This window comes from Zonotrichia leucophrys, chromosome 8, assembly GCF_028769735.1.
Source record: "Zonotrichia leucophrys gambelii isolate GWCS_2022_RI chromosome 8, RI_Zleu_2.0, whole genome shotgun sequence".
Taxonomy (NCBI): Eukaryota; Metazoa; Chordata; class Aves; order Passeriformes; family Passerellidae; genus Zonotrichia; species Zonotrichia leucophrys.
The window spans coordinates 9,944,989-9,960,605 of NC_088178.1; the positions used below are offsets into that span (position 1 = coordinate 9,944,989).

At 36.9% G+C, this 15,617-nt stretch overlaps 1 protein-coding gene across 4 annotated transcripts in view; it reads left to right on the top strand.

The window, feature by feature from the left end:
* Positions 1–14,425, top strand: part of CAMSAP2 (calmodulin regulated spectrin associated protein family member 2) — an 81,051-nt gene extending 66,626 nt beyond the window's left edge. For 2 of the 4 annotated variants that reach the window (XM_064720261.1, XM_064720264.1), the window contains 8 exons: positions 229–298; positions 1,110–3,303; positions 4,368–4,504; positions 5,012–5,232; positions 6,239–6,338; positions 8,241–8,356; positions 9,525–9,643; positions 11,162–14,425. In XM_064720261.1, coding sequence (XP_064576331.1) covers positions 229–298; positions 1,110–3,303; positions 4,368–4,504; positions 5,012–5,232; positions 6,239–6,338; positions 8,241–8,356; positions 9,525–9,643; positions 11,162–11,467 — 3,263 coding nt within the window. In that variant the 3' untranslated portion in view covers positions 11,468–14,425. The remainder of the gene's footprint in view (positions 1–228; positions 299–1,109; positions 3,304–4,367; positions 4,505–5,011; positions 5,233–6,238; positions 6,339–8,240; positions 8,357–9,524; positions 9,644–11,161) is intronic. The other 2 variants (XM_064720263.1, XM_064720265.1) reach the window with 1 other exon arrangement.
* The last annotated feature ends 1,192 nt before the right edge of the window (positions 14,426–15,617 follow it).

Below are 15,617 nucleotides of genomic sequence, written 5' to 3' on the forward strand. Positions count from 1 at the left end.
GTAGGATTTGTATAATATTTTGCACATTAGTACGTTCTTTGAGGGATGAGGGGTAAAATATATATTCAGGATGAAATTGGCTTTAGTTGTATTTTCAATATATAAACACTTTTCTGCCATTGCCCTGTTCTGAGTAGTGAAGCAGATCAATTTCTTAAAGCAACAGAAAGTGATGGTAAAATAATTTTCCGCAGCAGTTACATTGGGTCCTGTTTTTGTTTCACTTAGGAGTCATCAGAAGGTCCACATCAATGTCTTATGTAGATGGGCAAGTAGGGACATGGCCCAAAGAGAAAAGGTAAGGAGTCTTACAAGCCGGTTACAAAACACTGGGGTTTGGTTATGAGTAGTAGTAAATGCTCCATTGTAGTTTGGATTTTCAGAGTCCTATAATGAGAATTCTTGTAAGCTGATTGAAAAAGTAGAAAAAGAAACATAAAACCATATCATGGATTAAAAACTGGTTAATATGAAATAATCTTCAGAAGTAAATAATTTATTCTTTACACTAAAAGAGGTATACTTCAGATATTTGAATTGTTAGTGTTAAATATATTCATATTTACTCATCACACTGAACTAAATGTGGGTAACAGTAACATGGCTAATGGTCTCAATAGTATTTAAGCTTGTATTATTTTGGGAATGCTAAGAACAATCAGGCTGAATGTTTTAGTTTTCAGTTAGACCAGTCATAAACTCTTAATCTGTGGGGTATAAACCAGAGTTAAAATGGTAAGAGTTATAGTGGTGTGTAAACTGTGTCTTTCCTTCTGATCTATGGTGGCCATTCCTATACTCCTAAAATGCCCAGAATTTATTCCAAAGTAGTAAAAAGCATTGTCTGAGTCTGAAGAAAATCTTGTTATATTCTATTCTATTGTGCTTTTAAAAGATTTATTAAACTTACATCTATTTATCCATCTAAAAAATCTATCTAAAAATATATGCTTGTTAATTATATTTGAAGGTAGGCAAAAATGCAGTACACCTAACAGTGCCTTTAAAGTTCTAGTTAAAATAATTTTAAACCCAAATACAAAGATTTTGTTATTTTTATTAATAATCATGAGTTGCTCAGTTACTTTCTTTATTCTGATCTCTTTTAGGTCATCATTACATGGAGTTTCATTTGACATTCCTTTTGACAAAGAGAAAAGCATTCCAGCATCTGCTCCAAGCAGAGGAATTCCTAGATCTGTGAGCAATGAAGGCCTTACAGGAAACATCAACCGCGTGCCGAAACATCCTAGAAAAAATCTGTCCTTCAAACCAGTAAATGGAGAAGAGGAGAATCAAGACATTGAAGAGGAAAAGGTCATGACAAAGGCCAATCAGTCTCTTAATGCAAATCAGAGAAATGCCAATGAGAGCAGACACTACAGGTTTCCAAATGGAGCTCTGCAAAACAGGGCAGTTCTGGATGATTTTGGCAATCAGATTGAGACTCCGAGCATCGAGGAGGCTTTGCAGATAATTCATGACACTGAAAAATCTCCCAGACTTCTCCAAACAGACCAAATTACAAATGGGTTCTTCCTTCACAATCGGGAAATGAGCATCTTGAATTCAAACATTAAACCCAATCAGACTACCCCAGATATAATCACAGACACTAAGGGTGCTCTGAGCCCTGTGACTGACAACACAGAAGTAGATACTGGAATACATGTCCCATCAGAAGATATCCCAGAGACAATGGATGAGGATTCTTCTCTGAGAGATTACACTGTAAGCATGGACTCTGACATGGAGGAACCATCTAAATTTCTCCAGGATTACGACATGCGGGCTAGCAATCACAGAGATCAATTAAGTCCCTGTCCCAGCTCAGTAAGTACTAAATCACAGGCAGGCAGCAGTGCTTCTTCCAGCTCAGGGGTTAAAATGACCAGCTTTGCTGAGCAGAAATTCAGGAAGCTGAATCACACAGATAGTAAAAGCAGTGGAAGCAGTTCTCAGAAAACCACACCAGAAGGTTCTGAGCTGAACATCCCTCATATGGTTGCTTGGGCTCACATTCCTGAGGAGGCATCTGTTCCTCAAGGAAGAGACACTACACAGTTACTGGCTTCTGAAATGGTACAGCTGAGGATGAAGCTAGAGGAAAAGAGGCGAGCCATTGAAGCACAGAAGAAGAAAGTTGAAGCTGCATTCACAAAGCAGCGGCAGAAAATGGGAAGAACAGCATTTCTCAATGTTGTGAAAAAGAAAGGGGACGGGGTATCCCCTCTCCGAGAGGAAGCAGCGGGAGCTGAAGATGAGAAGGTATTCACTGACAGCAATCGGTTGAAAGAAAAAGAAACTCAAAAATCAGATGACCAAACTAGTAAGACTTCAGAATTAATAAAAGAAAACCCAGAAAATTCTCATAGCAAATGGTTAAAATCTCCTGCTACTTCTGGGGATGCTGAAAAGCAATGGAATTTAGCAAGCCCCTCAGAAGAAAATCTTAATGATGGAGATCTCTTAGAATATACAAAATCCATTGAAAAACTGAACTCTTCCCTACACTTTCTACAACAAGAAATGCAACGTCTGTCCCTTCAGCAGGAGATGCTGATGCAGATGAGAGAGCAACAGGCTTGGGTTATTTCTCCTCCTCAGCCTTCTCCTCAGAAGCAGATTCGGGACTTTAAGTCTTCAAGGCAAGGGGGAACTCCAGCTCCTGTTGCACCTTTCTCACAGGAATCTCCTCGCTCTACACATCAATCTCCACAATCTTCCAACAAGAAGAATGCCTCTTTTCACATGAAAATGCAAAGGACTCCTAGGCCAAATGAACTGAAAATAACGCCTCTAAACCGTACCTTGACTGCCCCACGCTCTGTGGACAGCCTTCCCCGTTTGAGGAGGTTTTCCCCCAGTCAGGTTCCCATTCAGACCAGATCATTTGTTTGCTTTGGAGATGATGGTGAACATGTAAGTGAACCTCAGTTAAAGGGAAATCTTTCGAAGGAAGTCAAGCCTACAGAAGAGGCAGCAAAAGAAGAAGGACCAAAATTGCCAAAACAGGGCGAGCAGAAGTTGGAGGAAAAGGAGATTAAGCCTATTGAATCGAATGTTTCTGAAGTGTTATCTCAGCCTATCACAGAAACAGTCTGCCTCACCCCAAATGAAGATCAGCTAAACCAACCCATTTTACCACCTCCAGCTCCCAAAACAGCTAACTTAATTGAAGTTTCCCTATCAGATTTGAAGCCACCAGAAAAAAGTGAGGTATCTGTTGAGAAATATGAAGGTGAGAGTGATAGAGAACAGTTTGAAGATGACCAGAAAGTATGTTGTGGATTCTTTTTTAAGGTAAGAGAATTAGTGGATGTGTATGTCAGCTTTAAGCTTTGTTTAAATCTTTAAGTGAAACGTGGATGTTGCTGATGATTGAAGTAAAAGCAGATAGTGCTGCAACTCTAAATGTGCAGGCTTGTCTTCTGGACTTGATGCATTTGGCATCATAAGAGCGGTGAGATTCTACCATATTGCAGTTCTGAGCATGTCAGAGTATCCCTTTCCATGCATAGTTAGGGAAGAGTGCTTGGAGGTCTTGGTGAGGAAGATTCATGCTGAATGTAGATTTTTTTTTAACCTATGTTTTTGGTGATCTTGACTAAGAGTGCTCACATCTCTCCCTCACTTCCTCACCTCACTCCCAAATTTAACTAAAAGTTTTTGAACTACATAACAGCCTGCATTTTTTTAAATTATTCACATTTTTTAATTGCACTTTGGAGAGCCTTTTTCCTCTCTCAGCTGGCTAAGGAGGTGTAAGTCTGCTGAGACTCCCTTTTGAAGTTTGTATTTGGGAGCACTTCTTGGAGACTTTTTATTAAAGAACTGTATTCAGACAGGCTTTTAACTATAATGCCTATTGTAAGACAGTGGTCTAGACTTATTTCCATCTTAGAATACCCCAACATTTTGTATCGTGTATCTAGATGGATCTAGCTTGTCTGGAAACATTCCTCAGTTCTAACAAAACACCTGGCTTGCTCAGAAGTTACTTTTATATGGTGCATAATTATTGGGGTTTGTGATAATTACCTTCATGTTCATACATGTAGACTCTTCCAAAGCTGAAAGAAGAAGTTTATGCTATGTGGGATCTTACTCAAAACTAAAATATCTCACTTAGCAAGTTTTCTCATATCAGTGTTGAATTTTGTTTGACTCAGGAAAGAAAAATTCCTTTATGAAGTTTTTAAGAGTCTTAAGAAAAATCTTCATAAATAAACTTATTCTAAATACTCCAAGAGTATGTTAGGATACCCAGTGTACAGAATTAAATGTCTAATGACTTAGCAAAATCAGTTGCTGAATTTAGAGGTATTCATTTTTTTTGGTCCTTTTCCTTCACAAACGGTTGCTAGGATGATCAAAAGGCAGAAAATGATATGGCAATGAAACGAGCAGCGTTGTTGGAGAAGCGTTTGAGAAGGGAAAGAGAGACTTTGCTTCGAAAGCAGCAGCTGGAAGCAGAACTAGAACATAAGAAGGAAGAGACAAGGTAAAACTACATGTCCTAATTAAAATGATCAGTAATGGTGAACATAAAAATGTCTTCTTTAGTTAAAAGTGTAACCTGCATGTCAAAGAATTGCATCTTAATATTCAAGTTATTCGCTGCTAGAGCCAGATGTGCAGAGGAGGACAGCAGGTGGCATCAGTCTGTAGCTCTCTCAGGCTGGGAGCTGTGCTGGCCTGAGCACAGCTCCTCAGAGCACAGTGCTCAGGGAGCCTGTATCCCTCAGGGCTCCTTCTGCACAAATGCACAAGGCTCACTCAGTTACAGCTATGAAGCTGATAAACCTGTGTTCTGTTTTATTAGTAGCAATATCCCCAAAAGTTTGAACTCTCTGAAAATTGCAAAAAAAATTTAAAAGCAATTGTCTTTTACTGGTGTTTGAGAACATTGAAATTCCAAAAATCTGCTGCCTGTGTTGTCCTCACTGTGCTAGCTGAAATCCCTTATTTGGAAAGCTTCTAGAGCTGAATTTTTTTGGTCATTTTTTAGACGCAAAACAGAAGAAGAACGTCAGAAGAAGGAGGATGAACGAGCACGGCGAGAATTTATTAAGCAGGAGTACATGAGAAGGAAACAACTAAAGCTTATGGAAGACATGGATACTGTCATAAAGCCACGTTCCCTCTCAATCAAACAGAAAAAGCCACGTCCAAAATCTATTCACAGAGATCATATTGAATCACCTAAGACACCAATCAAAGGTCCACCAGGTAACAAATGTTTACATGGAAAAAGAGTCTGTTCATGCTGAAACACCAGCTTGGGTTTTGGTCCTAACAAGCACGGGCATTTATGAGTCTTGTGCTGCATTAAACTGCACGTGTCCAAACTGGAAAGCAAAATTTGGCATAGAAATTGAAAGATGAATGTCACTTACCTGTTATGCATGCATGCATATATAAACAAACAAAAATGTTAGCTCTGAAACCCCAACGGAGGGATGAAAATGTGTTGCGAGTTTCATGCACACCCATGTTTTCTTCACTAATCTCTTCTTGCACCTGTAGAGCTAAGAATGAATAAAAGTTGGGAGATAAGGGATCAATAAATAAAATGGTGACCATAAGGTAAGAATACTTAAACTCACACAATATGGACAAAATTAAAACTTGACGGTTACTTTTAAATTTCATGTTTTTTTTCTATTTTGCTCACCAGCTGCATGTATAGTTAACATAGCAACACTAACCATGTGGAATAACTTAGCATTCTTTTAGATACAACAGAACTTGCAGTAGTGGCTGGAAGAAGTATTATCAATTTACAATTACAAAAAAATAACCAGATTGCTCAGTGATCCCTTTTGTTACAGACTCCTCTACCCTTGTTGTTGTGCTACGTTTTCTCTGGCTGCTTCCGTCTGTCTTCCAGTGTAATTTAAAGTATTTCCTTAAGACCTTCCAAGAATCCATCCCAAGCTTTAAATTAAGTCTCTTAAGCTCTCTTTCAAAAGGACTTATTAACTCTAATTGCATCCTTTGATTTGCATAGTGCCAATATTGCCATGTTCGTGCTTCCCATTAGTGCTTAGGCTGAGCCCATCCCCAGTGCTGCCCAAGGCTGGGGGCAGCAGGTGTTTACAGGAAGTGCAGCACATATGCATGCAGGTATATCGTGTAGAAAAGCCCTTACTGACTTTCAGATGCTGGTGTTGCTCTGATGAACAGACTCTCCTACTTGCATAGGTTTATAAGCTTTAACTTTGTTTTTATCCAGGTTCACAGCTTTATCGTGTTTTTTCAGTATCTAGTCTTTCATTGGCATCGCTGAACACAGGGGACAATGAGAGTGTGCAGTCAGGCAAGAGAACACCAAGGTAAAGCTAAAATAACCATTTCATGTAATAAAATTTTGTAATCAGCTATGTAAAGCTAGCATGAATTTTTTAGAGGTCATGTATATATTGTGTACTCTGAGAACAGGTATGTTTTCCTCATTTGAGACCTGGATGGTTTCCACTGTCAGACATTCGGGAACCAAGCCATCATCATTTGTTTTGCAAATTGTACCAAGTAAACCAGTTGGGCAGGTATAAATGAGGTCAAAGCAAAATGCTGTTCACACAGCCTCTTTAATTCACCTGCTTGTATCTAAGTCTCAGCCTATGGGTATTTTGCTAAACCTGTATGCTACATGCAACTACATAGCTGCTTTTCTTTTTTTAACATAGAAGTGTATTTTCTGTTTGGTTTTTTCTTTAGCAGTTGTATGGGGAATTATTGAATGCTCACAAAGACTTCAGCCTTTTCCAAACACCAGAATTTATTTTGCATTAAAAACCACCTGAAAATAACAGAAAAAATAGTATTTTTTAATACAAACCCCATATTATCATTCAGAGGAAAATCACTATTTCTGTGAACTATTTGATAATATTCAGACAAATACTATTTTCTTTGTATAAAAAAAGTGAAGAAAAGGAAACTAGGAGAAGGGGTTGATAAGGAGTACTACATTTTCTCATATTGCCTGTTGTGTCTTCATGGCCACTACACATTATTCATCAGCTCTGACAAACCTGCAGCTGGCTTCAGTTGACTTCTCAATTACCTTGATGTCTCAAGAACTGACTTTCCAGTTATTACATAAGAAACTTTCATAAGTGATTCAATTAGCCTAATATCTTTTGTCATCTCTTAAAAATTAGCAGTTTTAATTGAGAGGGGGATTTCTTCCAGCTGTATTAGCTATTACAAAAGGCTTGATGTTGTTCATCTACACAGGCTTTGCAGGAGATAACCCCTATGTATGGAGCTGGAGTTGTGCAGTGCTGTACTGTGCTTTCAATGAGCTGCACATCTTCCTCAGGCTTTGGATTCGTTTAGGGGATTGAGACTTTTAAAACATTATAAAAGCAACAGAGTTGAAAGAACTTTCAGTAACTTTCCAAACCCAAATTGTCACCTTGTCCTCACATCACCATTGTTTTTATGATCCCACTGAGAGAATCTCAGTGATACATTTGTCACCTTCTTCATGGAGGTGCTAATCATTAAAGGTGTAGGATATATTATAATTTGAATTTTCATCTCTTATTGATTTCACGGAAAATGAGCATGCACACAAATTTTGATGTGATACCACTTTTTTTCCTTATTCTATGCCTTTTTCTCACTTAGAAAACTTTCATTCCAAGCTGCAAATTTGACTGGCTTTTGCAGTGGCCACAATCAAAAAATTTTAAATACCTTGTAATAATTTAAGAAAATTTGACCTTTAAATGCAAAATTATCCACATTTGAGTGCAGCCTGAAGAATTACAGCACCAGAAGCTATTGTCTGTGAAAACAAAAACTAGAAGGGATATTGTTTTGCTGTCTTAAATACAGCAGTTCTCACTGCCATTTGTTGCAGTCATAAGTGTAAATGAACTAAATTTTTACTTCATTTTCATTATTCTATCAAGAACTGGTCTGTTCACTACATAACATTGGTTTGCCAGTGCATGTTAAAAGTAACACAAATTTCCACTTAGTAATTCTATTTCACAACCAAGAACATCTATTAGGTCTCTGTCCCTCAGATGTAGCCCAAAAATTAACATATCCTCACCTAAAGACCACCTTCTTGCATCACTCAAAACACACTAAATTTTGTGCATTTAGGTTTATAGTTTATAATTCAAGTCATTGTGTTCTATCTTGCCTTCTTTTCATATCAGAAGGCTTCCCAGCTGAACATTGTGAATTTTTTAATAGATTTTAAAACTAATGTTTAGGTCTGAATCTGTGGAAGGATTTTTATCCCCAAGTCGCTGTGGGAGTCGTAATGGAGAAAAAGATTGGGAAAATGCATCTACAACTTCTTCAGTCGCCTCTGCTACAGAGTACACAGGTCAGTGGCCACAAGGGTCAGAAAAGTACCTGCCATAGAACATAGTGGTTCTATGCATGAAAAGTTTTCAGTTACCTTGATTTGGTTTCCTAAAACTTGATTTCGTTTTCCCCTTCAAAGTAGAGGATGATAATACAAGATTAACATTTTTAATCCAAAATAAAAGCACTGACTCAATAGCATTTGTGATAACCACAATAAACTGCAGTCAGGCTCAGAACAGCACATGAGCTCACACACCATTCTGTACTTCAGAGTGTCTCTAGCAAGGCACAAAGTGTTGATATTTCAACTCAATTTATTAAGAACTTTATGATCAGACTACTCATTCTTTATTATAATATGAATCAAATAATAATGGTATTTTCCTCCCTTTTCTCTAACTATACCACACATGATACTGCCAAGACCTTGCATCATCAGCCTTATAAAAGCTCCACTTTTGCCAACCTCACATCATTTTGTTTGTGAGAAGAGTAGCATAAGTTTAGGTATTTTCTAGGGTTTTTTTCCCCAAAGCTTAGACAAACAGATTTAATCTTAAATTTAATTTATGCTTGCACATTATTTTCCTAATTGGTACTCATGTGTTGAGTTTTCTTAAATGGACTTGACCCAAGTACACAGACATTTCAGAAATTAATCCAGGAGATTTCTGCTTCAACCAGATGAATCATTTTACAGACAGAATAACCTGTCAAGTGTAAGGCTAGGTCTTTTATCCCTGGTTCTGGGTAAATCATTTCTGGAACTGAATAGAGGACAGGCAACAGTTACTCTAAGCACTGCATATGCCTCATTGTTATACCTCACACGCTTGAAATCACAGGTGAAGGAAAAGAAAAAGACTTTGCTCTCTCCTTGACAACTGAAATTTTGTTTAGAAAAAGCAAAAGTAAAAGTCCTCTGAGAGAAAAAAAAAAATCCCAAGGCTGCCAATAATAATGATTTAATAATGAAAGACACATTAGTAAGTAAATTCAGTGACAGCTGAATGACATTTTACTTGTTTGTAAAATTTGTGGTCTCTAACCTTATTCTGTATTATTCCTGGATTTGTGTTTCTATGCATGCAAAAGTTCCACACCAGAAGTGCTTCACAGCATTCAAAGTAATTCTTTGTTGGCTTATTGATTAATTTACCTCATTTGTTGTTTCTTTTGCATAGGACCAAAGCTCTTCAAAGAACCCAGTGCTAAATCTAATAAGTATATAATTCAGAATGCACTGGCACATTGCTGCCTGGCTGGAAAAGTGAATGAAGGTCAAAAGAAAAAGATTCTGGAGGTAAGGATATTTTTCCCCTAAAAGCAGTAACACCTATGTCAAACTGAAGTCAAGCATTATGGAGACTCTAAAGGATAAATGCAGACACTGAAAGGAAACCTTAGAGATGATGGCAGCAGTCAGTGAAGGGATTAACTTCTGTGGCTTCCTTCCCCTGTAGGCAGAAAGGTTCTCCAGTGCTGTAGAAACAAGAGCTGTTACTTTGTACATGCAGCACAGGGAGCTGAATTAATTCACATGTTTAATTAATAGTTATTGCTTGTTTTATGTAGGAACTTCAATATCTAGGCTTTCATAATTTGCTCACTAAGTTGTTTTCCCTGATACATGGAGATCCTCAGGTTGAGAAGTTTAGAACTAAAGCACAGGGCCCTCATGAACAGAAAGAATTGAAATACAGATGAACAGAAAGAATTGAAATCCATCCCTTCTAGGCTCTTCTCTAGTTTCCAAGCAGTAGGGCAAATTCAGGACTTTCTACTATAGGAAGTCCCTTCCAGTCTTCTCTCTTACACTGCTATAAACCTTTCTGAAAATGCAGATATTGTAAAAACCCAGGGACACTGTGTTCCCAGGCAAAAGAAGTAACACAGAATCTGAGCCTTGAGAGTAACAGGACTGTTCCATTTACAAACTATGACAAATACAACAGATTAACTGATATCAAACCTCACAGACACTTGGAATCCAGACTGAATTTCATTTCTGGAATAAACTTCACAGCAGTATTTCTTGCCCCTTCTTCTCTTCGTAATCCTGCGTCCATGTCTAGATGCTGCTTTCTCTGCCTTTCCAGACACTTTTTGGAAATACCAAGTCAGGAATCAGCACACACTCCTGCAGTTTAAGTAACTGGGAGCAAAATGACCCTCAGAATGACCCAGAAAAAAATAGGTGCACAAATGTCATGCTTACCTCAAGGATGAAGCATACATCACTTGATAGAAGCTGTAAGTTTCAAGGCATGTGTCCCATAGAAGGTCTGTTAGGTGGAATAGGAATCTGAAGATTTCAGCTAATTAAGAACTTCTGTTCAATACATTCCAACTGACTTCATGGTTTGACCAAGCTTGAGTGGATTTAGGGATGACTGAAATTCCATTTCAGCACCAGAGGATCTTTCAGACATGCAGAGACACGTTTCAAGTTTCCTGTTCCCAAACTTGCAAGTACTAAACCAACTTGATGAAATGGATGATGAAAAGAATTTTTATTTGGTCTACAAAAAGACTTTTGGGATGTCTGTTGAGGTACAACTAAACAAGTAAAGCTGAAATTGTCTAAATAAATTCGGTTTTGGTTAACATGAATATCTACCCTATCAAAATTCAGATGGGTGAAGCTTAGCAAATTCTAATGATTGAAAATAAGGTCTTTTAGTGGACAGAGTTAGACATAAGTTTCAGCTCTGGTAGAAAACTGATTCAAAATGAAATCTAATGAATTGAAATGTTTTCTAATTACAATGCAAAATTCATATTCTGAATGTTTTTCTTTTTTTCTTTCTTTCTTTTAAAGGAAATGGAAAAATCTGATGCCAATAATTTCTTAATCTTGTTCCGGGATTCAGGCTGCCAGTTCAGATCTCTGTATACATACTGCCCTGATACTGAAGAAATCAATAAGTTAACAGGAATAGGTCCCAAGTCTATCACAAAGAAAATGATAGAGGGACTGTATAAATACAACTCTGACAGAAAGCAATTTAGCCACATACCTGCCAAAACTTTGTCTGCCAGTGTTGATGCAATTACCATTCACAGCCATTTGTGGCAAACCAAGAGACCAGTAACTCCTAAGAAACTCTTACCCACCAAGGCATAGTAGATGGGAAAAAATTTGCTTGAGACAATTATGATAAACTTGCACTTCATCTTTACTGCCTATAGGAAATAGATTTCTAGTTGCCAACAAGACTCTTAGAACTTAAAACTGGACACCAAGTTCTATTATCATGTCCAACTGGAATGTAAACACAGTGTTTAGGAGTGCAGAAGATAACTCTTAGGTGAATAATTATGAGTGATTACGGAAATGTTTGACTTGTGTGGAGATTTGTATGTGCTAATGCAACATATAGAGTATATTTGCTCTGTATTTTGATTAGATACACTGAAGCACTGAATGTTCCTCTTTAGTGACTCAAACTACATTTTTTACATCTGTTGCCTTATATGTTTGTATTTGTGCTTGTCTTGAAATATTTTTCTTTCACTAAAGAAAAACTTCTTAATATTCTCAATACCATTGAACTTTGCATACTGACTTACAGTAAAGACTAAATGATAAATTGTATGTCACTGAATAACAGCTGAATGGGTCTGTTCTCCAAGATCCTTACTGCGTGCTGTAACAAAATCAAGATTCATTCCCCTGTGTATTTATAATTCTTTTTCAATTCAGTAGTACTGATTTGCTTATAAACTAAACAGTAAAGGAAAAACCTTTGAACTGCTTGAAGTTTTCTTCAAATGAATTATTTAACAACTCAGGGTAAAGGTGATGCAATTATTTCTGTTTCAGTCAGTTGCCATCTGAGGTGTAATGACTGACCATGTGCATGTTCATAACATCAGTAACACTCAAAGTGAAAAGATTTGGTAGGTCTCTGAAATGGTTTAAGCAGTGTGCATTCATCGCTTTGCACTGTTCCAGCTGGAGAGAGAGCGCACGGTCAGGTCCTGCTTCTTCAAGGAAGGAACAGGAACTCATGAAACATTCAGAACTAAATCCCTGATGTTGCCTAACAGAGCACTAAATATTCAGAAGAATCACAGAATTCACTAAGTCACAGATCTTTGAGAAGTCCTGTATCTAATTCTCATTGATTTTAAGATTCAGGCCACTTCCTGCCTTCAATCTGCCAACTCAGACTTGAATCAGTTTTCTAGGGAACAGACATCTGATAATTTTCAGTGTGTCTTTGTAAATTGTTTTCTTGACACTAACAGGTGATGTCTTGTGACACAGCAATTTTTAAGTACGTATGGCAAAAAAGCCTAACTGACATTTCAGTAAATCTGTTACATGACCATTTGCAAAACCAAACTCTAGGCATATTTCAGTATTATTTATAAAGGGCTGCATTTTATTTCAAAACAGTGTTTGATTATTTTATAAATCACTACCCCGTTTCAGCGTTTGTTTCTTTTATAATTTGCTTTTAACATAGCACTGTTCTGAAAAAAAAAAAGAAAACACAAACTTGAAGCCTCCCCTAAATCTGTGGCTATTTTGATAACATCGTACACCAGAGAATTTGTTGGGGGGAGGGAAATCTCATTCTCAGGAAAAGACTTGAATGATTTGTGATTCTGTTCTGTTTCAGTGTTGTGACAACTCCATTCACATAAGACAGTATTGTGCTATGAGTATGTAGTCCATTCAGTTTCATGGGAGACTAAAATGATGTTCGTATTTCTCTCATTAAACTGCTTTGAGAGAAACTGCCTCACTACTACGATGTGCTCATTTACTTAGAGAAAAGATGCACAGGAATGAGATGTCATTAAGCAGTTTAGAACAGTACTTTTTTAAATTATTATAAGGCCTTAGGCATCAGTGCATCTGGATTATAAACATTTTCTCAAAAATGCTGTCAGTTTACTGTAATTTATGTTCTTATATTTATGTATATTTGTTAAAACTGTAAAAAAAAAAAAGAAAAAAACACTTTAAAATACATGTTTAATATGTATGTGGCTCAAAACTATTTGTGGTTAGCTGATTCCTACTGTTTGCATGTATATCACCAGGATATGTAACTCTTATAATTCAAGTGTATACATATTGTGTATATAGGATATAAATAATATTAAAAAGGGGGGGAAAGAGGGTTTGCACATTCTGCCTGTTAGACACTTCCTACAGATACCATTGTAGGAACATCTTGAATAACAATATGAAACTGTGTATAATATACAGTGATTCAAGAAACCAGGAGGTTGGAATTAACTGACACACATATGGTGAATAACTTCAAAAGAAGTTTTATCATGGGAGGCTTTTTATTTCTAAAATCTGTTCTATGATTTAACTGAAGATTTGCAACACCATAAAGACACACACATCAACCTAATCAAAGTGAGCTTAAATACGTGACAGGAATTCTTTGAGTAATTTAAAATATATCTGAATGTATTATGAAATTTGCATTTGTCAACAGGTTAAAGATTTGTGCAATGTCTAAAAGTAGAATGTGAATAATGCAGTTGAAAATTTCATTGCTCGCAGTATAAGGTTTTACTTAATACAGGAAAAGTAAAGCTAGAGATGCTTTTCCTTTTTAAGCCTGCAAATTTTCTAATTACAGTGGATCTTTGGTTGGGATCATGTTTAAAAAAAAAAGAAAAAGAAAAAAAAAAAAGAAAGCTTTCCATAAAGGCCAGTATTTATCACTGACCTTTCCAGAACACACTGGTGCTTTCATCAGGGGTATTATTATTGTTGCTACGACTGAATTGCCAAACTCTCGTCTTAGTTTTTGGAGCAGAATTTCATCTTCTAACAGTCATAATAGCTACTGAATTTTATTTTTTTTTTTTTAATGTTAGTATGACTGTTAGTTTTTATTATTTGGCTGTTTAAAGCCAAATTCAGCTATTTAATTCTGATTTATTGGGCACTGTTGAAAATTGTACAGTGTATTGTGTGCTTACTTGTCCACTTCTATGGAGCATAGCTTCCATATTTTTTCAAATGCTGTGCTGTAAAATATTGTCATTGCTACTTATGTGGTACAGTGTAGTTTTTTCCTTTCATTTAAATAAAAGCATGGCACCAAAATAACATTTTTTTTGTTTTCTTGCTTACCTCTAAATAGAAACTAAAATTATTAAATGTTGACATTAAAATTTAAACCTTGTTTCTTCTCATATTTCAGCAATGTGGAAATTGTTAGAAATATTATGCATCATTACAATTTCTTCTTTGGTTTACCATCTTTGGCCATACTTCCATAGATAATCTAGATTTCTGATGTTATCAGAGGAAGGCTACTGAATAATTGAATAGGTTTCATATTTCATTTGTGAGGACAACAAGGTGTTACCCTGTTCTCTTCAGAAGTGAATTTCATAATTTTAAGTCATTTATAAACTTTGGGGCTCTGGTTAGCTTCCATTTTTCCAAAGCCACACAAACCTACTGGTCAGGTTAAAAGGTTTGCTTCAGACTGAAAGGTTGTCAAGGTGAAGTCCTTGTCAAGGTACTGTATAAAGCACGTGTGTGACTTCTAGTGCAACAGTCTGTGCTTGCTAGTGAGGCTGTCTTGAACAGAACGCTATCAAAAAATGAGGGGCTTTTTCCAGATTTGTAAACTGGTAATTTTTCCAGTCCAAATCATGCCTTGTTTGGAACTTTGTGTTGTTCTGCTGGGTTGCAGAGTAAGAGCAAGGACTTGCTGAAAGTGGCCATGACATCCCTGCGCTGTCACCAGGCAGACTGAGCTGCTGGGCTGACTTACACAGATAAAGAATCTCAGAATTGCAGAGCTGGGTGAAAAGCAACTTCAAGAATACCAGCAATCTGACAGTAGTGCTTTTAATGCTGAATTGAAAGCTACTGTGGAAGAAAATTAATAGCTTTCCCTCCTCCCCCTGAAAACTGGTCCTTTTTCAGGCAGCGCAGTGAGTTCCCTGTACAGCATCACAACAAGGCTGATACAAGCAAGGAATTATATTGGAACACAAACACACAGTTGCACCCAGTAAAGCTATTTTTTCAGTGGTGAGCCCAGCTCAAAATTTTCATCTAAAACCAGCCTTTGTACAGATCTGCTTTAAAACAGACTTTGGTTTTTTTCTATCTTTTGGCAAATAACACTGTCGCTGAGAAACTTCAGCTCATGCCCTGGTTAATTTGACATAATATGACTGTGCTGTGTGCCTGAATTTGTACAGAATTTCTGATTCAAAATTTGTGCTGCTGTGGGATCCAGTGTAGAGAATTATGCTTGGAACAGAAGGTTTTGGAT